The sequence below is a fragment of the Centrocercus urophasianus genome, unplaced genomic scaffold (genome assembly GCF_019232065.1).
Source record: "Centrocercus urophasianus isolate 14NV4802_14NV808 unplaced genomic scaffold, USGS_Curo_1.0 seq_11, whole genome shotgun sequence".
In the NCBI taxonomy this organism is placed as follows: domain Eukaryota; kingdom Metazoa; phylum Chordata; class Aves; order Galliformes; family Phasianidae; genus Centrocercus; species Centrocercus urophasianus.
In genome coordinates this window covers 39885057-39910652 of record NW_024884253.1, presented here as the reverse complement: position 1 = coordinate 39910652, position 25596 = coordinate 39885057, and the positions used below count along the sequence as shown (strand labels likewise).

General features: G+C 40.2%; 1 protein-coding gene across 10 annotated transcripts in view; it reads left to right on the top strand.

The window, feature by feature from the left end:
• SPIDR (scaffold protein involved in DNA repair) overlaps window positions 1–25596 on the top strand; it is a 210683-nt gene that overhangs the window by 8111 nt on the left and 176976 nt on the right. For all 10 annotated transcript variants that reach the window (XR_006171761.1, XR_006171760.1, XR_006171758.1 and 7 more), the window contains exon 5: window positions 1347–1504. Coding sequence is in view for 6 of the 10 variants with exons in the window: in XM_042837230.1 (XP_042693164.1) it covers window positions 1347–1504 (158 nt within the window). In the remaining 4 variants the exon portion in view is untranslated. The remainder of the gene's footprint in view (window positions 1–1346; window positions 1505–25596) is intronic.

The window sequence follows — 25596 nt, the reverse complement described above, 5'->3', positions numbered from 1 at the left end:
CTGGTAGCTTTCAAACAGGACTGTGAGTTGAGCAAATGGATTGACTAATTTATGTGTGACAAGGTAAAACTTGGGATTCATACTGCCATCAAAAGTTGCATGCTGTGTGACACATAGCTTCAAGAGACCTCTTTGTGCTAAACTAGTCACCAATGACTATATTTAAAACTTTTTCTATATAGCTTGCTTGTTTTTTAGAAACAGAAATGAATTCACACAGGCAAACCAGAGCTTTCTGTTTATTTGTCTGGGTGGCTTCAGAATTAGGAAGTTCTGTGAAGAAATTAGTGATAGGGGAGTTGGACTCGATGATCTCTGGAGGTCCCTTCCAATCCCTACAATTCTGTGATTCAGTTCTGTGAAACTGTTGTAGCACTGTAACAGAACATACCACTGTTCCACTTATCTGTAGAGATGCCTAGAGCATCTTTACATGTAGGTGCCTCCTTTCTCTGCTGTCTGCAAAAGCAATACAAGCAAAACTCAGGTCTTCAGTTTTCTTCCTCCAGACTTTATCTTTTCAGAATTGAATGAGGTTCTTTTTGCCAGTAGCTTGTGCGCTGAGACACTTGGACCTGAAGGTTGAGGAGGCCTGCTACAGCAACTCAGGCTTCCACTGCCTTTCAGAAGATCCTTGTAGATGAGCACAAGTGTGTTTCTGGACTACGTGGTTTCGAGTGTGGTGAAAGAGCAGTGTCTGTGTTTATTGCCATTTTGTCACTGTTCTTTGCTTGAAGCAAGCACATGTTTTCTTGTGCCTGATTGTTTAGGAGAAATTAATATGAACATCTGTCAAAGGTTTGGTTTGCAGACCTGTGTATTTGGGCATGGTTTTACAAGGTTACCATTTCAAGTATTTTTGTTATGCGTGGGAGTTACCACTCATAACAGGTGCTAATTTCCATCAGCTTTGCAGCCCTTCTGGGTCACTGTCTGACGTATTTGCTTTTACTTAAAACAGTTAATTCTGAATAAGTACACTTGGAAAAAAAAAATCTGATTCAGCTGGATGGAAAAAAAACCCATAACCACTCTAAATCCTAAGAAATTAACAACTAAACCAAGTACTTATCTAAGTAGTTAAAAATACTGCCTCCTTATGAGCAGCACTTTGTATTTTTATTTTTTAATATGTTCATTCATGGAAGTTCTGTATGGATTTTACAAGGGATGGGATCATAAAGTAGTTAAACATAAAGGCAGTTTCAACATATGTAGCAAAAAAAAAAAAAGCACAAAAATTGTGCTTTTCCCAAGTCATGGATAATTAATGTTTTACTGTTTAAATTCATATTTTTGAATAATATGTGGAATGAATAAGAAACATTATTACAAATTTTCTTTAGATGAATCAGAGTTTATTGACTGGGGGAAGGATAGTGATTCTGCAGATGAATGTAATGAATCTGAGAAAGATGACAGCTCACTGGAGATATCGGACACTGACTCCTGCACAAATCTTAATTCTCTACCTGGCCAAGAGGAGAATGATGAGCTTTGTAAGGTAAGAAAGCGTTTTCTTTTAAAAGGAGTTTTTCTCTTATAATTATGTAGTGTATTCTTATTTGATTGCACTTAACTTGGAGGAATGTGAGGCTTCTGTTTACCTTAACTTTAGAAGGAATCCTGTTCGCAAGAATTTCAGGATATTTTCTCTGACTGCCAAATCTCAAAACCACCAGTGCTGCACACCTAGGAATCGGTAGTGTGATTGCTGAGACACAGAATGACAATGATGGGAAGGCTCCTCCCTGGGGATCATCCGGTTCAACCTCTGTGCTCAAGGCAAGATCTGATAGAGGGAACTGCTCAGGGCTGTATGGTTGTGTTTTGAGTCCCTTCAGGCTTGAAGACTCCACAGTCTTTCTGAGCAAGCTGTTTAAGCACTCTGAATAAAGTTTATTCTTAAATGGAATTTCTTGTATTTCAACATGTGCACAAAAAGATCTAGATTTCTTACCAGAAATATGGTGATCTGGATTCTTCGTAGCCCTTGTCTAATGGCTTTCTCCAGCAAGTTGATGTCAATTTCCTGTTATGTGCTGGATCAGACAGCTTCTTATTTCTCTGGAGTGTTTTGAGAGCTTGCCCACATCAAATTCAGTTATTGTGCATAGGGCATAATCTCTGAGCGGTGGTGAGGTAATAGACTAACGAATATAGGACTGTCTTTTTAGTGATGAGGATTGGAGAGCTTAGGAAAGGCAGAAGTAAATACTGAATCATATCAGCTAGGACTGGTAGTGTTTCTGTTCTTGTACGGGGGAGGTTTTTTAACTGCAGAAAATGAAACTTAAGGCATGTCCTATCAAGTACAGAATAAATGTTTAATAAGAAGAGCTTTTCCAGTGAAATGAGTTGTATTAAAAGAGTTGAGATTTGACACCATTCTTGGCCAGGCTGACATTGAGCTTCTGTCTGGTGCAGCAAGCCAGGTGCATCTTCAGGATTGTTCCAGTTCTCTGTCACCCTCATAGTAAAGTTTTTCCTCATAGTAAAGAAGCTTTTCCTCATATTCCTATGGAACCTCCCGTGCTGTTTTTCACCCCTTAAAGTAACAGGAGAGTGACCTGTCCCTTCGAGGAACCGAGTGAGGGGACGAGGGGCGGTGTCACCACATGAGGACGGCGTTCCTCAGCGAGGGTGGCTGAGCGCTGTGTGAGGGGCCGTGCAGCCCCGTGCTGGGAGTGCCGGCATGCGGTTAGCGAGTCCCGCACTGCTGGGCGCGCAGCCCCTCGGGAGCCTAGCGCCGGTCTCCAGCTGCTCCCTTCGTGCCCACCAGGGGGCGCCGCAAGCCCGCTCTGCGAGCGGCGGGCGCTGCCGGGCAGGGCCGTTACCTGCTTGCACGGCGGCTTCGAGGGCTTGAACCTGGGGAACAGATCCGGGATTTGTGCGGGCGGTGGAAAGTCGTCCCGCTTCTACTACATCAGCATGAGTTACCCCACTGTAGATGGAAATTCGGATAAATTTTGAGACACTTCAATATTCTCAAGAGGTGAGCCCTCATGAGAGGGCTTTTCAGATGCAAACATATGGAATGAAATTGTTTAATCTTAACCAGAATATTTACGGTACTACAGGAGCCCCTGAGTAAACAGGACAGGAGGATACCTTTGCAGGTTTCCCTTTTCCAGTCAGAGTGTTACGTGGTGGGGGTTTCCATGGGTGGTCAGCCTTACCAGTGAACTTTTCTCTGGGATCTTGATGTATGTAGGAGGGCAGAGCCCAGTGATTGCACGTGTCATTCACATGCTTTGCTGTGCTTGGGATATGCTGTTTTCCTAGGAAAAATAGCAGACAGTTGGGATGGTTCCAAGAGAGAATACAGAAGTGCTCCTCACAGAAGGTCACTTGCTGTATGAGTTTCTTTCAAGAAAAGCCTCTTAGTTTTGAGGCATAGTTCATGGTGCAGGGAGGAAAAAAGCCAGATGTTGATATATCATTTTTGTGGTGTTTACTAAACCTCTGGAACCCAATGAAGTGTGTGGATAATCAAAAGACCTTGACATTTATTTTATTCCACTTCAAAATGCACCAAACACCAGGAGGTTCTAGAGGTTTAGGATTGCTGCCAAATATCTTTATTGTACTATTTATGGATGATAAGAGTATGCTAGGTTTCTCCTGGGAAATGTAAAAAGGTGAATAATTATTTTTTCCAATGTATTAGTAGATCTAATTTGAAAAATACTTCCATTCAGTGACAATTAACTATGCAGAAAGACTTGTATTGGTACAGAGATGAAACTTCTGCTTGTGTCAGGTGTAAATCTAGTCCCATTTCAGTCTGTGTTTCATCTTAAGTTCTTATGCAGTGCCTTTCTTAGCAGCTAGCTGCCTCTGATGTGTAAAGCTACTTGGCAGAGAGTGAGGAAGGCAAGTTGAATTTAGCCTTGGGGTGAGCAACTATTAACTAATTTCTGGTTTTGTTCAGAATTTTTGGAAAAAAAGAGAAGGTGTGAAATATGACAGTCTTTATTTGTATGTCTTTAAGGGATGGGAGAGTTTTATTTTGTGATTACTAAATTTTCTTTGATTTATAACTGATTGAATTTTTGGTTAAGGTGATGCAGAAGAAAGTTCTAGCAAGGCCTGATCCCAGAAGGTTTTATTCTGAGAGCTCCTTTGCTCTCTGTTGTCTGTGAAGGAAGCCTAGTTGATGTTTTGTTTGGAGACAGTGTTGCTAGAATAAAGATTGAAGCTAATGTTAGTTTTTTCAGCATCCACATTTTCCAGAAGAGCATTATCTAATGAACTCAGAATTGATCTTATGCATTTACCTGCATTGGTGATGACTACTTTGACTTGTGCAGAGGTCTTTTATGAGCTTAAGTTCCATATTGTATTAATCTTTAAGTTGCTTGCAATTTATGAATATTTTATGGATTATATGAAATCTCATGAAATGGTTTCTGTTGTAAAGGGACCCTAAAGATTAGTTCTGAATCCATTGCTGTGGTCATGGATTGCTCCATCCAAATCAGACTGCTCAGGGCCTGATCTAACCTGTTCTTCAATGCCTCCGGGGATGGGTATCCATAGCTTCCCTGGACACAGTCTGTGCCAGTGCCTCCGCACCCTCTGAGTAGGGAATTTCTTCCTAATGTCTAAATCTACCATTTTCCAGTTTAAAGCCACTGCCCTTTTCCCTATCTCTATAATCTCTGATAAAGAGTCCCTCCCCAGCTTTCCTGTAGCCTCCCTTCAAGTACTGGAAGGCTGAGATGTGGTCTCTCCAGAGACTTTTCTTCTGCAGGCTGAACGCTAACTCCTTCAGCCTGTCTTCATAGGAGAGGTCCTCCAGCCCTCTGATAATCTTCCTGCTGCTGTGGACTCAGTCCAACAGCTTCATGCCCTTTTGCCAGTGATCTCAGAGCTGAATGCAGTGCTTCAGGTGAGGTGAATCTCGAGAGAGCAGAGTGAAATGGCAGAGTTACTGCCCCACGGGCTATGCTTTTCATGTAGCTGTGGATACAATTGGCTTTCTGGGCTGCAAGCATGCTTTGTTGGGTTGTGCTGAGCTTCTCATCAACCAACAGCCTTCTCTCAGGACTGTTCTCAATCAATTCTTAGTCCAGCTTTTTTTTGTGCTTGGAGCTGCTCTGACAAGTGCAGAACTTTGCACTTGTCCGTATTGAGCTTCATGAGGTTTGCACTGACTCGCCTTTCAAGCCTGTACATGTCACTCTAGATGGCAGCACTTTGCTCCAGTGCATCAGCTGCACCACTCAGCTTGGCTTCCTTGGCAAACTTGCTGAGAGTGCCCTCAGTCCCACTGTCCCTGTTGCTGACAAAGATATTAAATAGCGGTGGTCGCAGTGTCACCAGCTGAGGAACACTACTGTTTTTCTTCTAGTGCTGTTGTATGTGAATTTGTGTTTTCTGCCATGAACCTCCTACTCTGCAAGCATTCTCTGTCCCTTTGTGCTAAGTGGCATCACCTCTGCAAATTCTTATCCAAAATATTTTGCAGCTTTATCCCTTAAAGTAGCTTCATGTAATGTGTAATTTCTGTGTCTTATGGAGTACAGTTGTCTTGTCCTGTGTTAAACATCTTTGTCTGTTTCTGATGGGTGTCCTGATTTGTTTGCTTTCTATGCACAGAAGGAGTTATTCCAGAATGATGAGAAGAGATTTTGTGCCCTTTATAGTGTTAGAGTATAAGAATTAAGAATTCTTCTGTACTTTCTATACAGCACAAATAAAACTTAGATGGTTGCAGCAGATACTTTATTGCAGAATGTGCTAATAAGCTTACCTGCTAATCTTGACATCTAATGTGGCTGAAAATCCATCAGAAAGCTACGTAAGAGCTTGTTTTCTTGAAATACAGATTGAAGGGAACTCTGAACTATCTTGTTGAATGATAAGCCATTAAAGATAATCATCGTATTTTGTTTCAAAACTTTTTAAAGGGATCCACAGCTGTGATCTCTGTTTCCTTCTGTGCTGTGGTCTGTGTGCACTGATAATTGGAGATCTGATGTGGTTTTTGTGCAGTTGTGCAAAAGTTGATTTGATCTTTTTTGAATGAAAGGAACTTTAGATCACTTGAAATGCATTATTTGAGACCTTTCCTAGGTGTGGATTATTGTATAGTATTCTTTATGGAGTTGTACAATCACCAAGGTTGGAAAAGACCTCCAAGATCACCCAGTCCAACCGTCCACCTACCACCAGTATCTCCCCACTAAACCGTGTGCCTTAGTATGACATCTAAATGTTTCTTGAACGCCTGCAGGGATGGTGAGACCACATCTCCCCTGTTCCAGTGCCTTGCCACTCTTCTAAAGAAGAAATTTTTCCTAACATCCAATCTGAACCTCTGCTGGTGCAACTTGAGGCCTTTTCTTCTTGACCTATTGCTACTCGTGTGGGAGAAGAGACTGACCCCTGCCTCTCCATAAACTCCTGTAGAGAGCTGTAAGATCTCCCTTGAGGCCTCCTCTACTCCAAGCTGAGCAATCCCATTTCTCTCAGCCACTTCACCATAGGACTTGCGCTCTGAGGCCTTCTCATCTGTCAAAATTGTGTCCAATCAGTTGTTAAGTACATTTATTTTATTGCTGTCTTAATGTGTAGGTTTTTTTTCAGAAGTCTCTCTTCCTCTGTGGTGTTAAATGGGGAAGTTCAGCGTCATATTTTGAAGAGCTCACTTAAGTGAGAGGAAGAATCATGCATGGCCAAGATTTTGCTGATGTTTCTGGCCTTGTTTTTGTCTTTTGCTTTTTTGATCTATTACAGTGGTAATTATAGCTATTATTGGCTTGGTGTGTGGAATTAAGCATAGATCTATTGTTGTGTAACAGATTTTAAAATAGGCTGTTTCAAAGTAGGGGCTCATTATTATGGCAAATGGAATTTGTGTCGTCTGTCAGACTGATGACTTAACACTGATAAAGGATGATGATGTGACTATATTGTTGCAAGCAATTGTTTTTGTCAGTCCATTACTAAAGGAAGTCTGTTGGAATATATACAAGACATGCACAAGCTTACATTATTTCCAAACATGTAAATCTAATTAATTTAAGTCAATTTAATTCAAGCTCCTCCAAGCGGGCTCAGGTACAAGGTCAGATGAGGTTGCTGAGCACTTTCATCCAGTGGGATCTTGAAAAACTCTTTAAGAATGGTGTTTGCACAACCAGTCTGGGCAGTGTCCATCTTCTTTCCCTGCCTCTCGCCTCTCTTATCCCTTCTTCCCCCTGGAAAAAGTGAACCTTGCTTTTCTGGGTAGAACTGGTCTCTTCAGGTAGACCTTCTAGTGTAACATATTAGTCACGACTTCAAGTTGGTAGTAAGTGCAGGAACAAATGGCATTTGAATTCATAGTGGTGAGATAAAGTGATTTACACCTAGACTACTGGACAAAGCTGAAGAGGTGTGCCAGCTGCTTTCTGCTATAGGCATGTCACTACATCTTCTCATCTAGGAGAGAACCTCGCAGCTTTTTTCCATAGTTGAAGCCAAGCGTTCCCCTCAACATTTTGTTTCAGTTATTTGGAGATTATCAGAATAGAAAATAGCGTGTTAATGGTTGAGCTGTGACTATCTGTGTTATGGCTAGTTTCTAAGTCTTCAGCTAAGTAACGACCCCATTAATTTTAAATCGGGATCAGTCAGGTATTAGCTAAGCTGATAGCTGGCTGGTTCAAACGTTCCTTGCTTTAATGGTTTAAAGCATCTTGGGAAGAATTTTCTTTATAGTCCAGGAGATAAGAGTTCAAATATCAGTTTAGCTGAACTGGCTCATTATCTTCCTTAGGAATGATGCAGTCAGCCTTAAGAGTCACTTGGTTCTCACTAAGCGCCTTTTCTGTGGTGTAAAAATGTTGAGGGTCTGCGGTGCCCATTTTGCAGGAAGTTTTTTGTCACAGCTGTGACATACTCGTGTGCTTCCATGTATCTGTATGCTCTTGTGGGTGATCTGGGGTGTCCCTGAAGGACTACTTTGAGCTTAGTTTGTGAAATTTCCCATGTGTCGACTTAACTAAGAATAGGAGAGCCCTGTATTCTATCCACATGCTGGGTGTACAAAATCTGATGAATTGCAGAAGTTACCACAGTGACATAAACAGACTTTAGACCCTTCTGCCTGTGCTGTCGTTCCAAGGCTGTATTTTTATGTTGTTTCAAACACTGGGCTGTTTGTGTATGCTAATCCAACTCCTCTGCTTTGTTTAAGTTAGGGCTTCAGCTGAGCAGCATATTCTTTCTTGCACAGCTCTGGAGAGCAGCAACTTTAAGTGCAGTTGACAGCATTGCTATCTCTGCGTACGTGTATCAAATGCTCCTCTTCTTTACTGTATTCCCTTCTTTCTTAAAGAAGGCCGCAGTGGCCTGTGGTGGTTTTCTTGTGGCTGCATTCTGTGGGAGGGATCTGGGTTTTCTCAGGCCTGGCATCACTCAATGCTGAGACTGTCAAGAGCATTGCAGAGTCTTCAGGAGCATTAGGGAGAAGCAAGGAGGTGGATGTTTGCTCTGTCAGGGTCCTGACCTCACACTCAGGAGGTGAAGCAAAGAAAGCGTGTCTCACATATGTCCCTTTGTACTTGTGCTTGTACTAGAGGCGGCAGTAGGAATGAGATCATACACTGGGGGTGCACTGCTGTCCTCTGGAAGCACAGGAGGGCAGGAGAGCTAACAACATCAATAGGAGCTTGAAGTCCTTTGTCCTACTTGTCTCCTACCTCAGATAAGACTCTGTTTGCTGATATGGACAATTTGCTAGGAGTTTTGTTGCTCTGCAAAGATCTGTGAAGACAGTGGGAAAGCTGCTGGCTTTTTTGTTTTGTCTAAACTTGTCTTCCAAACCAATTTTTAACAATTAGTCTTGGGGCTCCTCAGGCTAGATGGTTTGAAATCCCTTCTGAGGGAAATGTGGGGGAAGAAAATTGTAGTGGAATACGCAGAATCAGTCTTAGTTGTTTGTTCTGGTAATGGTACTGTGGTTCTAGAAAGAAATCATAACAAAAGTAGGTTGACTACCTGAATTTCGTTTCCATCCACAAAAAGTAGTCTCTGTATTGCAAACTGAATGTAATACATGTATCTAAAAGATTTTAGAATTTAATTAACAACTCCTTTATTCAATTAGCAGCTCCTTTGTTTTAATCCATCCTGTGGGTTGTTGCTTTGTCTTAAAAATTTTATTCTGTTTCCATGGCTTTTTCTGTTACCTGTTGTGCCAATGATTGCATCAGATGAAGGATCAAATGCATCAGAGAAAGTCACTCTTTTACCATCAGATGTGTTTCTTGCATCCAGTGGGGAAGAAAACATTAATTGTAGCTCATGCTTTCACAGTCCACATTTGTTTACAAGCTGAACCTTGCTGATCTAGAAGTTCGTCACAGCAGTACAAGAAAGGCAGGTGCATGTCCCTCTTTAAAAAACAAAACAAAACAAAAAACTTGTGTAATGTATAGAATGACTATTAAGTAAAAATAAGGTATTACATGTCCAAGATCATGCAATTACGGGTAGGATAAGTCAACCATGAGGTCTATCAAAATTACCCAATTATCCCTTTATTTCAATATTAACTTAAGTGTTTAATTTCACTTTTCACAAAAACTGAACTGTTCTTGTAACAAGGGTTTCTGATAAAATCTACTGAATGTTGAAGATCTGAAAATAAATCTAGAATACCTTGGAAAACGCAGGGAACTGAAGTCTAGAAACAGTTAAAAGCCCCAGTGGCTGTGTTTGTACCTCTCTTTAATGGATGAAGATGTTGTGTATCTGTCTTTGCTTTCTTCCTGCATGGCAGAAGGTAATTTTGTAGGGTTTTTTGATTTTTTTTTTTTTTTTTTTTTTTGAGGTTTTATTATTATTTGTGCTGCTGTGTCTTTTGATTGGAAAGAATGCAGTTTTGTGGTATGGTATGGAGGAACAGGACATTTGTTCCTGGCTCCTACCACAATGTGGAAGTGTGTTGGATAGATAAGAAAGGAGTAAATGAGAACAAATAGAATAAGCTGAGAATGTTTATAATAATGTTTAAGAAACGTTGAAGTGGGAACTCTGGGAGAGGTTGGCTTTTCTGGGGACAATGAAATTGTTCTGGGGTGGGGTGAGGTCCTCATGTTTCTCATAGCCAGTTTGGCAGGGTTTGTGTCATGTTCTGTTGCTCTTGCTTTGTGATAAACAGTTTCTAGACAAATGTCTGAATCATCTGTAGATGACAATTCAGATTTACAAATCTTTTGTTATCAGGATACTTGCATTCCAGCCTAATAACCCTGGTGACTGATTAACCCCTTCTGTTGACAAGTCCTGTAGAGATGGGCTGGAACTCCAAATTCCTAAAATGTTAACTTTACCTGTTCTGCAAGAATCTTTTAGCACACTCTCCAGATAGACCAGCTGCATATAATCCTGCTTTCACATTTTTTCTCTTTAGCATGTCACACTTTGCCTTCAGAGCAGGCCTAGCAGCTGCTATTGCATGATAATTTTGTCTTTGTCCTCAGTCTCTTTGGAAAATAAGCTGATAGAATCATAAGGTTGGGGGAGACCATAAAGATCATCTAGTTCAGCTATCAAACTATCGCCGTGTCCACTAAGCCATATCCCTCAGTGCCAGTGCCATACTGCATGTTTCTTGAAAACCTTCAGACATGGTAACTCCATCAGAATGATTATTCACTCATAAATGTTATGAGTGACAATTTCATGTCTTAAAGATGCCTCCTGCTGCTCACAACTTCAGCTCAACCTTATCTGCAGTTATCACACAGGCAATGCTGAACCCTTTGTTGGCTGCTCAATCCCAACGCAGTGGGCATGCTGTTCGGCTCTGTCCCAGTCGTTTTCCACCCACTCTGTCTCTTCCCAACTCTGTCACTATTTCATTTGCTTGTCCCCATTCACCCTCTGTTGCTCAGTCTCAGTTCACCAGGTCTATCTCTCTTGCTCAATACATTAGTTCTGCATCAACACATACTCTCATCTGGTAGCAACCCTTCAAAAAGGGGTAGCTCTGCATGTCAGGTGCTTTGCCAGGGCAGTGCTGTTGTTGCATCTTCCAGTGTTCTGCATATGAGGTTTTTTTTTTGTTGTTGTTGTTCCTCTACATGTATCTTTGTCATCATTACAGTAGTGCAGAAAAGACATGTTCTCACTTAGCATGTATCCCAGTGGGGCTGTTGAGAGGTTTGATGCCTCTGAAAGTAAATGACTTGAGTTTTGCAGACCCTTTCATGGTTCATTTCTCGTGCACAGGGCAGCTAAGTGAGGAAAGCAGACTGCAGCTGTCTGTATGTGAAGTGTGAATGCTATGGGGAGAGCAGCTTCACATGTGGGATGAAAAAGGATAAGGTTTTTGTTGGAATTCAAATGCTCAAAAAAATTGCTTAAAAAAAAGTATTCAGCTTTAAAGAAAATTCACTAAGTTTTCCCATCAGCATGTTTGTGGGCTGGTAGTTTTGGTTCTTTTTTTGGGGGAGGGAAAAAAAGTAGTGTAAGTAGAAGGGTTCAGTGAAAGTTGGTAATAGTGATCAGATATAAGAAATGTTTTCTGCATGAGAAGGAGTTTGGTATAATAAAAACCTTCAGGCTGAAGGAGATGGCTGTGAGAGAGCGTTAAAGAAGGCCATGAATAACAAGCAGATACTCAATGAAATTACTGGCTGCTGTGTAGAGCTAGGAGACATCAGGTGAGACTTACAGGTTGGCTCAGCATTTAAAAGATTATTCTTTTCACTACATGAGATGGAGCTTCGAAGCTCCATGCCGTAGGTGGTGTGGATGCTGAAAGATTATATGGGTTCAAAACTGGTTGGATAAAGTTCATGGAAAAAGAAATCTGTTCGGGATTTAATACAAAGATCTGGCCTCTAGTTGAAGCCACAGACTGGAAGAAGGAAAGCTGCTGTGTGGTGGTATTGCCACACACTTGTCCTCTTTTAAGCTCTTCCTTAAACATCTGGCATTAATCCCTGTCAGAAGCAAACTAAGGGGCTAGAACTGTTCCTGGTAGATTCCCCTGCAGTTATTCCCATGTTTGTATGCCATGGGCTTTTCAATGTGTATGAATTTTGTCCTTTTTCTGTAGTGAGTTGTGAAGACAACATGTCAAAAGACAATGCTGCAAATAAGTATTTCCTTGGTGCAACGCAGTGAGTACCTTTTGCAGCTCTAACTCTCTATATCATCTGCTCCTCCATGTGGCTTCTGCCATCTTTTTTCTGTACAGTCTGGTTTATGCTTACTTCACATTTTCAGTAAACCTTTCCAAACAGTCATAGGGATGGAAAGGAGCTTATAAAACAACATAGATTCTGTAGAGAATGGGGGCTATGTTCAGATTTGCCTAGAGAAGCGTTTAGCTTCCCTGGAGTGAGCTGGTATCAGGCTTCACAGGCTGTTTTATTAACCTAATTGGATGAGGAAGAAATGCAGAGGCAAAGGTTTTTTTTCTCAATTGAAGTCTTTCATTTTTTTTGACTTTTGGAGCAGCACCAAGGCATTTGTTTTTATGTGTATTTATTGAAGTGTATTTAAAAATTGTGAAACTTAAAAAGTGTTGCTGAGTTGCATTGTGAATCTGATATGTTCCAGAAACAGTGCTATTTCTAGGATATTAAGATATGAAGTTCTCCAGAATCTTCTGGAATGAGTGAACAATGTGAATGGCAGTGCAAGAAAAATAGGATAGTGTGAATTCACAATACTGAATTTTCTGCAGCTAACAGGATAATCTTGGAGCGTGCACATGGATGCATGAGTGTATAATGGTGTGGAATAAAGCTGGAAATAAGTACACAACTCTCTGAAGTAATGAATGAATGGGTTATTCATGAACAGATGGCACAGGATTGTTATATTGAGTGTTCATCAAGCTCGGGTCCTAAATTACAGTAGCACTAGGAAACAGTGTATGACTGTATTAAACATCGTGCTGGGGAGGAGGGTCTCTGTTACAGTTTAGGTGCTTTCTCAGCCTGGTGTTACATGGAGTTTATTAAGGCTGAGAGATTGAGATGTATCCTCCAGTGCGTCACTCTATTCCTTTCTGAACCAAATTAAGTCCACTGTCTCCAAACATTTGGGGAAGTGGATGCCCCAATCTAATAATGTATTGTGTTTGATAGAATCAGGAGGAAATGAAAGGATTTTTGGCTATGGAGATTGTAGGTAAAGCACTGTATTTCATAGTGGTCTGTTATTCTTTACAGGCTTTTCAGGGTAAAGAAATAATATTATGGACAGTGATGTAAGAAGTGCTTGTAAAACCACGTTGTACAGCTGTACACTGGGAAGTTCACTAGCTGTGAAATTCAGCTACTGTGCTCCTCCTTTACAGGACTTATTGGAATCATTCTTATAACACTGAGATACTTGTGGTGCATTGGAAGGATGTAAGAGTGCTTATATATTGTTTATGTATTTGAAAGAGTCAAGGCAACTCTGCACTAGGGAAGTTTGTCATGAGCCTGTAGTTACTGGAAGAGGAGGTAAAGAAAAAGATGTATTATGTTTATATGATTTGTGAGGGAGAGAGAAATTGTAAAATATCCACATATGTCAACTTTTCAAAGGGTTAGAATACTAGTACAAACTTGGGATGAGGCACTGAAACAGGAATAATTGTCACTCTTCCACCAAAAAAAAGCTGGCAATCTTATAACCTGCTGTTCAGCTCATTAAACAGATACAAAAATCATTGTTTTTACAATAAACAAATCTGGAGAGAGGAGGGGAAAAGACCATGTTGATGTCCATCTATTTTTAGCCTTTAGATGCACTTGACATTTGTTTTCCACATTTTTTTCCTATGCAAACAGTAGAGTTAGACTTGTAGCATGCAGCGTGGTTTACGTAACTTGTGACTTAGGGATTCTGTGATTGCTTTTCTATTCTGTAAGAGCATTTTATATTTAAAGACTTAGTATATAACCACTTTAGTTGATGAGTTGATTCATCACTAAGTGTAAAATATTGCATGAACCTCCCTGGTTCCCATGATATGTTCTGAATGCTTAGAAGTATTTAAGTTAATGTTGTAGCAGAGATGTGTTGGAAGCTCAGTGGAAGAAATAATGAAGGGGAAATGTGAAACATGATTTTACACAGTATTAGAAGGTAACATAACTCTTATACCACACTTGTGCTGTGCAAGTCACTTAACAGATTAAAATAATGAAGAAAGGCAGGAACATTTTAAAATACTCCTCATCACTTTTCATTGTTTGTATAACCTAGCAACTAAGTTGAACAATTTCATGTTGGCATTTCTGCATTTTTAAATCGTGGTTAAGCAAGGCCAAGATTGTATTGCAAGACTTGCTTGTACATTATGGCTTCAAAAATTAGATTGGGAAGAGGCAAAAATTCTTAAATCCTCTGCCTGTGAATTGCGTATATGTTCTTTGATGTTACTCAGCTGTTACTTGATTGCCACGAATTACTTTGTAAGCATTTTAGATAGTAGTGGTGGAAGTTTTGTCTTACATGCTCCAAATGTCCCAACAGTTAGATGTAATAATGTAGACAAGCATCCAGCCCTGGCACAGGCAATAATCCATATTGTCATGGCAAAACAGAAAAAGATAAAACTGCTGCTGCTATGTACAGTGGTTTATTTTCTGCATTTTGAGCAGGGAGGATTGATTTGAGAAACCACCAAATGTTAATTTTTGTTGCTTTGTCACCAGGCGTCTCTCAAATGGGAAGACAGCAAATGGATTTAATTTCTGAACTTTGCAGCCAGTTGATGATCTGCCTCTTAGCAGAACTGCGCTCTGGGTTTAAGGAGAAGAGAATGATAATGTAGCTTGTGGTTGTGTTGGTGGTGTCTTTTTTGTTGGTTTTTTTTTTTTTTTTTTTTTTTTTTTTTTGTAAACTGGGATGAATGAATGAAATCTTCTAAAGGAGATACCCAAATGTTAATAGCATGGTGGAGTTTAGCCGGAAGAAAAGCAGCTTTTGATAGTTTTCTTTCCCCTCTGTCATGATAACTTTTTTAATGCACTTATTGCTCAGGCTCTTTAGCTGGCACCAAGTCATTGCACAAATTGTCACTTTGTTTTGCTGCTTTTTTTTTTTTTTTTTTTTTGGCACTGGTGGTAGCATAGAATCATAGAGTCACTCAGATTGGAGAAGACCTTAAAGATCATTGAGTCCAACCATGACCTAACCATACTACCCTAACTAACAACCCTCTGCTAAATTGTGTCCCTGAGCACAGAGGATCACATCAGGTGTAGCAGCAATAATACATGGCCATAACTGGATCTGAAACCTGTAGCTGCTGACCTACCTGTAGTCTCTTCAGATTACTTTTACTGACAGAAAACATTAAAGAGTTGTGTGTCACTGGACTTCTACAGTTTGCTTTAAGACATGGTTGGACAGTTTTCTGGGGAAAAAGATCTATTGGGCTAATCAGTGAAATGGTGCTACCTTAGGAAGTTCTGGAATTACAAATAAGTACAAATCACTTCAGTAGGGAAGACCATATCAGGGAGGAAATATTCATGTATTTTGTACTTGTTCTTCTCTTTGTGTCTCAAATAGGCTGCAGACAGGATGCTGATTTCAGCAAGGCTGTGATCTGATTCATTCTTGCTGTTGTTACTTTTTTTTTTTTTCCTTGAGCTCCATGATTTTTTAATTGCTGCTTTATTGTACATTTAAGTCCTCAGCTTCCAGAGTCTGGTTGGCATATTATCTTATGTGGCGTTCTGCCAGTGTTTATGAGATTAAAGCAAAAGGAAGCTCTGGTTCGTTGTTTATATCTGAAATGCAGAGTGGATCTGATAGGTTGCTTATGTTAGTGAAACTGAAACTTCATACCTGATGCCTCAGTCTCTCCCTGACAGGCTTTAATTCCCATGTATGCTTTTCCTAAAGGGAATAATGTTTTAAGTTTTCGCTAAATTAGATTAATAATGAAGAAGTGTAAGCAAAGAGTGCTGGGAAGAGTTGGGAAGGAATTTGGTTTCGCTTTGTGCTTAACTACGTAGTGCTGTAAAGAGTAGAAATGATACTGTGGAAAATGAGTACTTGCTAAAAGTCTAATCAGGCAAAGAATAAATGAAAGCAAAGTAACAATATGAAAGAAGACGAATGTGATGGAAGTCATACTGTGGGACATAAAGGAATTAACAGAAATGATAATGAAATTAAGACTGAAGAAAATTGAAATTTTATTTAAGATTTGGTAATAAGTTTCTTTTAGCTCTTTGAAAGTCTGCATAGCATCCAGAGCTCTGATCTGTTCTGTTATGGTTCTGCTAGGGTTGAAATATGCTCATTATTGTGTGTGCCTGTTGGCTTAGGAAAATAAGACAACCTGCGCTGGTTTTGAGAGGGGAGGGGAAATAAAACAAAAGACAAAACCAACAACAAAAACCACCCACCCTCTCAGCCCTAAGCTTTTAAAGAGTCCAGAATTGTGACCCTATGACCCTATGTTTAGCTGGCAATGGGCATCATCTCCTTCACTGCAAATGGTTTAATCTTATTTAATTTGAAAGGTCCTGTTGTCTGTGCACAGTCAGGTGCAATTTATCTGCCTTTATTGTAACCATAGATCACAAATGCTATTGAGTTTTCCCATAGGTGGCTAGATGTTTTTTCTCCTATTAGCTGTTCTTCTATTAATAAATCATTTCTAGACCAAAGTGTTAGGGAGGGTTAACAATTCGTGTGATATAAAAGAAAAGCAGAATTAAAATGCTTTGACTTCCATTATTCCACGTGGTAGCAAAAGCAATGCAAACCTAATTCTGGCCTTATCCTCGTGGTGCTTTCCTATGGTTGTGATTGTATCTCATGTGATACCGTGCTTCCTGTTCCTCTGAAGTCATATTTCTGGGCTGCTTCTGCACTTACGTCTCCCTGCTGCTGTGGATCTGTCCTAGATTCTTTTCTCTGACCCCGTAAGGGCATATTTTAACTGTTGAAAAATGGGGGAGGAGAAAGTAGGCAAACATGCCGTTGTCAAGTTCTGCAACATTACTGTAAATCCAGTAGGTGCTCTTTGCTTTATTATTATGAAATGGCCCAATTTTCAAATGAGTAAATTGATGGGTTAGCAGCAAGAAGGAATTGCTGTTCTTGTTGAGAATCTGAGCCTTGTTAACCCTTGTTTTTAAGAAGAGTGGGTCATTAATTTACTCTTTTAAATTGATAAACAATGTTGTATTTAAGAAAATAACATATTCCTCACCCATTTTTTTCTTACCTGGCAGGTATGTTAGCTATAGCTGTAGCTGCTGTCTTGTGCTGTTGTGGTTGCTTTCCTATGTTTATAGCTGAAAATGGTGTGAGGAGAGTTTGTGGCTCAGCACTCAACTGTGCTTTGAAAATGGGGCTTTCCTGTTCAAGTTATTGGTGGATAGATCAGATTTGCTTTTGTATGTTAAATAAAACCATTAATAGCGTGGTGCAATTGAAAGTTTTAATTCAAACAGTATGTGCTGAAATCAAGTGATGTGTTACTCTGCCTTTGGTCCTTGCTAAGCAAATTGCATCCAGTTACTTGAGTTCTCAACCACAAATGAAAATATTCCACTGTTTAACAAACTGAAATGCTTCATGTTCCAGAGAGATGAGATGGTTAGGAGGAGGGCGATGGAGCACAGGCCTTGCTGGCTGTTGTGTCCTGCTGCAAAATAAGAGGACTTGCTACTTCATCTTCCAGATGGAGAAAATCTCAGCTCACTTTTTTCCTAAACATCCCATTCGTAGTCTTCAAGAGTGTAAGAAGAAGCAATCTGATTGAATATTTAGTTTAACAAAATCAAAAATGAATCTCACACTTTCTGAGCTGATGGCCCTCATGCATTTGCTTAGAGGTTACACGCCATGCTGCATGTGATTAAGACGTGGAGCTTGCGTGACTGTGGTGTGTCACATCCTCCCTTCAACTTTGCCCTCTTTGGAGATGCTGGCAGTCTCCCTGTGGTTTGCCCACTTGCCAGCTGGGAGTGGCTTGAGAAAACTTCACTAACCTGTGGATCTGGTTCTCGAGCAAACTTTCAGACTTAACAGTATCTCGGGACTCCTTGCCAAGCGCAATTAGGAGAGAGGGAAGGGCATTAGGGCAGGCTTTCAAAATTTGGCAGGGAACTAGTCTGTAATTTTGTGACAAATTTGAGCATATTCAAATGGTGTTGCGTGGGGGATTGCTGGTTTATTCTCTCCTTGACAACCCAGTAAACTCCTTTGTAAACATGAGACTGCTGTGGAGCTCCCATCCTCTATGAAAGCCTTCCCCCATCTCCTCTGCAAGTTGGTGGCTCCGGATGTCCTTGGAGGGCAATGGGAAAGTAACTGCTTTGACACTGAGTGTGTACAGTGTTCACATCTTTGTTAAATAAATCTTGAAATCTTTCTATGCCTTCCCTAGGGATTTTCAGTGGTAACCTATTGAGTCAAGGCACACTGTTGATAATATATTTACTTTTCTTGATATTAATTCTCTGTCATTTGTGGCATCAGACATCTGCATATTTCTTACATAATTGCTTTCCCTTCCTTTAATTTATCTAAGTATGAATTCACTCATCTGTACTACAACTGCAGCTGCCCTCTTCATTCTGCAGTGGAACTGTCATAAAAACAGGATGGGGAATTTTCTCTACTGTGAAGATTGTCACTAATGTTTGGCCCATTTGTCAAATGATTGCTAGCTGTTTATAGGGAGCTTTAAAATTATTCACTCTTTTACTACCTTCCTTTGTCCTGGTTAATATCTGGTTGTTTTTCTCTGATATGTGAATTTGTACTCAGTGTATATATAACCTACACAAGAGATAAAGGAAAATGGTTCAAGAGCTGTATTTTTTTTGATGCCTTTCTAGATTTTTACTTTAGGATGCAGTTATTCAGAAAATAGTGTTTTGAGCATGAAAAAATACAACTTCAAGACATCAAGGACATAACATTTCTTTTTCATCTTTCAAGAATTAAAGCAGACTTCTTTTTCCAACCACTATAGAATTACAGCTAATAAAATACAAGTGGTAAGTCACAAGTAGGATTCTGGTTCAAAAAAAAGGACTTCTGAAAGGATTTTGTATGATACTAAGCAAGGACCCAGTAACTTCTTATACAACTTTTATTGTCTCTTTGGTTAGCAGATTTATTTGTTTAGCAGTTCTTGTAGTTGTAATAGTACTTTGCAGTGCATAGTGAAGACAAAATGCAGTGCAGTCTTCACATCACATTACTCCTGATGTTGGAGGGCCTTGCAGAGACACGGGTCCTCTCCTTGATGCATGTCTGTCTTGTGTTACTAGAGAATCTGCAGCAAAGCCAAAATGTTGCCTTCCTGCAGCAGGTGGGTGAAGCTATTAACTGCTTTTCACATTTGTACTGAAATGGTAGAAGCACCTTCAGTGGACAGCCCAAATGGGCTGCATGTCTGCCTTGCCACCTCCTGTGGATCTATCTGTTTAGACTCATGCTAGGCTGCAGTTGTGTGTGCAGAAGGTTCTCAGGGTGAATCCAGATCCATCTTCCTGCTGGTGTCACTTACGTCCTGGCTGGAGGTGCTGCTGCAGGCTTGTGCTGTCAGGACACTGACGGGATCATAGACCTAAGGAGGTGTCTGGGGAAAGCTCTCTCAGCACTCGTCTGTGAGCTGGCTTTTATTCTACATCTGTGTGCATCGAATACCTTGATCATTCATGGAAGAGTAGGACGGGGTGTAAGAGATGGGAGGGCTATCAGAAGGAAAGAGGAAACAGGTCTTGATATTAGGCTTTGGAGATGAAGACGGGCAGTCCCAAGGGAGAGAGGAAATATGGATATTATTGAGCTTTTCCTTATGTTATGTGGAGGAAGTACATCAAGTTCATGGTTCACCAAGTTTATTTTTCTTGTCTTTCTACTTATTTGCTTTTCATCCCATAACAGAGCATTAGCCTAATCCGTGTGTGAATGACATAACTTTACAACAGATAGTCCAGAAGCACTGCGTGAGATACCTGCAGGGTCGCCTCTGCTTGAAGCTTTGGAGAGGAAGTGAGTCATGAGCAGCTCTGGCTTTATAACTTGTCACTCCTGTCCTTTGCTAGCTAAAAGGTGTGCTGGAATTTTCCAGGTACAGCACTGGGAGAGGTGAGAGGGAGAGCGCGTAGGCTGGGATTTAGACAGGGAAGGGCTTGGCACAGGGAGAACTGTCCATGCACTCAACTTCTGGTAAATGAGGGAATACCAAAGGATAAAATTAAATTGGGAGGGAAAAGCAGCAGATATATTTTAAAATACATCTAATGCTGTCTTTGTGTTTATTATCTTTTTATTACCATTTTCCTTTATTAATTTGAAACATACACTGAGTTTTTTTTTCTTTCTCCAGCATGGATTTCAACACATTTTTGTGCCTGTGCCAGGAACACTGTGTTCTGTTAAGTCATTTTGTGACGTTGAGCACTGGCCTGAAGCCAAGCTGGGTCAAGTTCATTCAAATAAGTTTCAGTGTAGGCTTTCTCTGTGTGAGCAGTGTTAGTCCTCCTCCTCATGATAGGGGGCTCTGTTGTGTTAGTTTTCCAAAGCGTTTGGGATTTCAGGTTCTTGAGTTGTTCAGACTTCTGAATTGTCTTTTAAATTTGAGTAAGGAGTTTAAAAAGATGAAAATAAAAGCCTGTATTCTTCTGCGAGTCTGTGAGGAGAGAAAAATGAAATTGGTTCGTAGGGTTATAGAGCAGAACAAGATCTGCAAGCTGTCGTGTTTTGTGTGTTCCCTTCTCTGTCCTATTATTATTATTATTATTATTATTATTAATATTATTATTATTATTATTTTTTGCTCCTGTGCTTGTGATCGGTCTATTTTGTCTTTAAAACAGGAGGTACCTCTGAGGTTCCGGTGGCAAAATCCTGCTCATGATAAAAATAGATGAAATGACATATAGTGCATAAAAGCTTCCAATGACTGCTAGGTTAATTGCTTCCCTTTCCTACAGGAATTTTTGTCTTGCTCTCTAAGCTCTGTGAGCTTGGAGCTGCTCTTAAATGCGCTAATTAAAGAAATCCTTTCTTCAGGATGTGCTTCCCATATACTGAACTGCCTTGTGATAAAAGTCAGGTCGGTTTTTTCTGCCTCTTGATTCCAACTTCCCTTTCAGGGACTGTGTTGTTGCTACTTTGCATAGTAGCACACTTTTCCTTCCTGTAACCCTACCACAAATCACACTAGATCCCCTCCCCTTCACTTCCAGTAACTGCTCTGTGAGCAACAATTTTGGAACTACTGGCAAAATAAGAGTCTTTGACAAGCTCATAAAATCCCCACAACAGGACAGTAGTTGCAGTGCCGGAGACGACATCAGTAAGAGATCTCTAAGACAACTGTTGATGTTTTAGTATTTGATGAGAAACCCATTCTTCTGTTTGCTTCTGGGATTTTTTTTAAATTGAGAGTGAGATCTCTGGGGAAAATCAATGTTTATGGAGAGAAGGGATTAATTTTAAAGAGAACGAAGAAGTGAATTTTTGCAGGTCATAATTTGAGTATATTTTGACTGTCTCTTATTTGGACGGGTTAGCTATTTTATTTATTCTTTTTAGCTGTGCTTCAAGATTCTGTGTCTTGGCTCACTTGATGTTTGGCTTTTAAGGGAGAGAAACGTAGTAGTGTCAGGTTCCCATGATTCAACACCCACTCTTAGGTTACCTGTTGGTGCTTGCTGCCTTATCTTCTCTGTGTGGGAGAGTGGAGGATGATCAGATTTGTGTTCATCACTAGGTGTCACTCACTTGCAATTACTTCAAGTATGTTTCAGGGCAAAAATAAAAGAAACTCTCCTGCTTCCTACCTCACCCAAATTGGGTGTGTGGGGGAAGGAAATGGTGTGAAATGTGGAAAAGAAATTTTTTCCCATCCTTCTTTCCCATAAAACTATTGTATGTTGTTTTGTAACTTTTACTGCTTTACAGCATATCTTGATCTACATTTTTGTTGTTCTACTGATGCAAGGAAATACACAAGAAAATTTTATCGTTAACCCTTTCATCCCCTCTGTTATCAACTGTGGAAGAATTTAATAGCTGAGAACTTTTAAAAGCTTTGGGAACTCGGATCAGGGAATTGTGTTGATGGCACTTCTGGATCACTTGAAAGAATGCTTAAAAAGAAATGTAGGTGATGGAACTCAAAGTTATTCCTGGGACCTGACCACTGAGCTATGTTGGGCTAAGGATGGTTATTAAAAAAACCAATGCGTGCATAAAGATGATTTATACTTGTGTTATCTAGCAAATTATGTGGAATGTGGTGCCTCTCTTAGGTTTTGGTCAGCAGTCTTCCTCATCAGGCAATTAGTATGGGGAGTGTATGTTCAGTCACTGAACTATTTGGTTATCAGTGTTATTTTGAAATACTTAAAAATAAAAAAGAGGGGGAGGCTGGGTGTGAAGGTTAATCAGTAAAATTCAGTAGATTGGTTCAAAGTTGCTGAATGTACACCAAATATTCAGAAACTTTATTCCAGAAGGAGAGTTTCCAGAAAGTAAAAAGTATCCATGTAGATAACTGGAAACTTCATCAGCAAGGATAAGTGATTTTCTTCTCTTGCGCTTCCCACCCTCCCCCTTGCTTTCTCCCTTGAAACATAATGCCTTTTTCCAACCCAATTCTGTCGTTCAGTGTGGGGGCTGAGACTGCTGTGGATCAGGACATTTGCGTAGACTCTGCCTCACCTCGTCTGGGTTCAAGTGAGCTGGATCTGTGTTGTGTCTCCATCTGTTGTGTCAGGAAACTGAGCCTCCTGGAGGGTCTCCAGACAGTGCTCACTCTGGAGGATTCTCTGAGTTGCCAGAGTGGTGTTCAACTTGGACTTTGAGTGTCAATAAAAAAAAATCTGGCATAAGTGTATATTGTTTTCTCTCTATCTCCTCTGTAGCCAGAAGTGCTAGTTTAAAAGACAATTATACACAGGAATTACTTTCTCTCATCTTTCTTTGCGTGTCGATAGTAGCTACTTTGTAGTCAATTTATGTGAAAGGTGACCTGAGCCAATGGAACCCTTCCTAGACAAAAGTCATTCCTGTGGACCTGCCGTGATGACTTGGAGAAGGTAACAGTAATGGAGGTGGTCTTTTGTAGGGCTGAGAATAAGATGAGAAGAAAAAGATTTATGTTGTTTATGCAGAATAAGATTCTTAGACTCAACCTACTCCTCCCTGCAAAATATATGTGGGTATCCACGGAATAAAGTTATGTGCTAACCGTATGAATAAGTAAATCCCTTAAGCCCGGTGTCAAACTGCATGTTTGCAGTGACTCAGCTCATTTTCAGACCTTAAAAACAGCATGAATTTCTTGTGACAGTTGAGAAGAAAACACGGCCTCCCTTGATACCTGCACAGATATGACAGAACTCTTAATCATAAGATTTAGTTTCCCTTTGCGAAGATTATAGGTTAAGATTCATCTCCTTGTTCTATCTTGGATTACTAAGCGTTTGTGGCTGTGTGTCACTGTATTTATCTAGACTGCATGTTGAATTTGAATTTAACTGAGAGTGTGTTTGGATGAATAAAGTAGCATAATTTCCTTCCCTTCCCCTGAAGGAGAGGTGGGTTTCTTTAAAGTACGGCAGCTATTATGACTAACTGTGTAATTACACCTTTAATCAGAGTAAAATATTTTAGATACACGGCAACCCCATTTGGCCCCTCAGTGCTGAACTGAAGAGTATCTAAAGATGCATAGTATGGCCTATAGTCATCATCATCACCTCTAATCGCTCAGCGTGTTAAAGCCACTGTACACGAGCGTACGTGGCAGTGTGACTTATTTTTGGGGATGGTGATGAGGGGAAAGGAGATGCTCCTGTAAATTCTATTTTCTACCTCTATTGTGTGTTTCGTTTCTTACTGAATGTGATCATTTCGCCTACATTCAGTGTATTTCTTCTGCTGTTGTCTTGTTTGGAAGTAGATGTAGTTCTCAAGATTTGGGGAGGAATTTTTAGCACATCCAGACTACTTAAGCTTTTGAGAGGCTGATAGGTGTGGAAAGCAAATTGCGGCCTCCAGAAATCCTCTCTTCCTCCAAACAGTGGTCTGGTCAAGTTTTATCCCCACAGCCCCTCAAAGACACAGCTCAGCTACTGTCTATGCCATTTTAAGCAAGCTATTGTAGTATTCTAATTTCTAATTGGAATCCATCCTCAGAAGAAAAAATGGGCTATGAGTTGCATGGTTTTTGTGACTTACAACTTCTTCCCACCCTGCCCTGAACTGATCCTGTCTTTTTAATAAAGCCCAGCAGGTGCTGTTTCTTGTGGACCTTAATTATGCTAGCAGCTATTTTAAAACTAATTCTTTTGCTCTAGTCTGAAATACAGTACTTTTCAGCATTTGCTTATGCTCTGTTTCACATTTTGTCAGATACAATTATTTTCAATCTTTCTGTGCAAAGAAAATGGGAAAAAATGGCAGAAAGGAACAGAAACCAAACAGTGAAGAAGGAATGACATAAAAACGGCAGTTTTTTCAAACAGCCAGGTGTATGGGTTTCACAAGGTGGCACACGTCGAAGTTTTCAACAGAAATGAAGTGCAGTGAATCTGGACTAATTTTGAACTAAAAGGTTAAATGCAGTTGGGAAAAGAATAGAAAATGTCTGAGACTTTTTTTTCCAGAGGGTCAGGAAGACCTTAGGGTTGTGTAGTGGCATCATGAGCTGAGAGGCCTAGAATTCATAATGCAAATCTGAGTCTAAGATGAGTACATGTGACTTTTCAAGCTTAATTAGGCACTGTCTATTTTATTTTATCATGAGCAAAAGATTTGAAGTATTGTTTTTGCAGAGTAGTAATGGCAAGGCTGGAGTTTGTTGCCTGTTACTGTATGTTTTCTCGCAACTTACTGGGTACACAAGCATTGCATTGGGATGTTGATGCAGCATTAAAATAAGCACAGTGAGTTAAAACAAGAGTAGTAAATGAGAAAGCCTTTGTAAAAATGTGCAGACAGCTGCATTCAGCACGACTGTTGATGGCTTGGCTTTGAGCTCAGTTGGTGGAGCTGCTGCTGCCTGGATGCCAAGATAATGCATATGGTGTAATTGCACCAAGCCCATGCTACCATGGTGTTACAGAAAAGCTGCAGCTCTGAACTGTGTGCATGCCAAGTTACATTCAGGTACAGTAACAAGGCAGTTGGAAGGGATTTGCCTGTAGAGTTTATGCACAGTTGCAGCTGAACACAGCTTGAGGAACTGCTTAGTGTTTTGGGGCATGAAAGGCCAAGCAAGTCTCTTGTTGATGGCTGGGTACAAGAGAAGATGATTGTGAGTTGGTAGCCTTTCTATCTTAGTGTTGTATTAAATGACTTTACAAGCATGCAACTCTTCCCCAGCTGCAAAGGAACATTTTTCAGTAAGGTATAAGAATGGCTATATAGGACAGATTGAAGATCTTTCTATTCTTATACCCCTTCTATGCTTGTTGTGAGTTATTCACTATTTGATCATGAGATATAAACGTAGGTCAAGCTGGTGACTGGCAAAATCATGTTACTGTTTGCTTTGCTCCTGGCTGAATGTGGATTAAAGTAATCCTTGGTCTTCAGACAAGGCTAAATAATCAAATGCTATAAAGTTGTGATTGGTAGGGAGTATTTAAT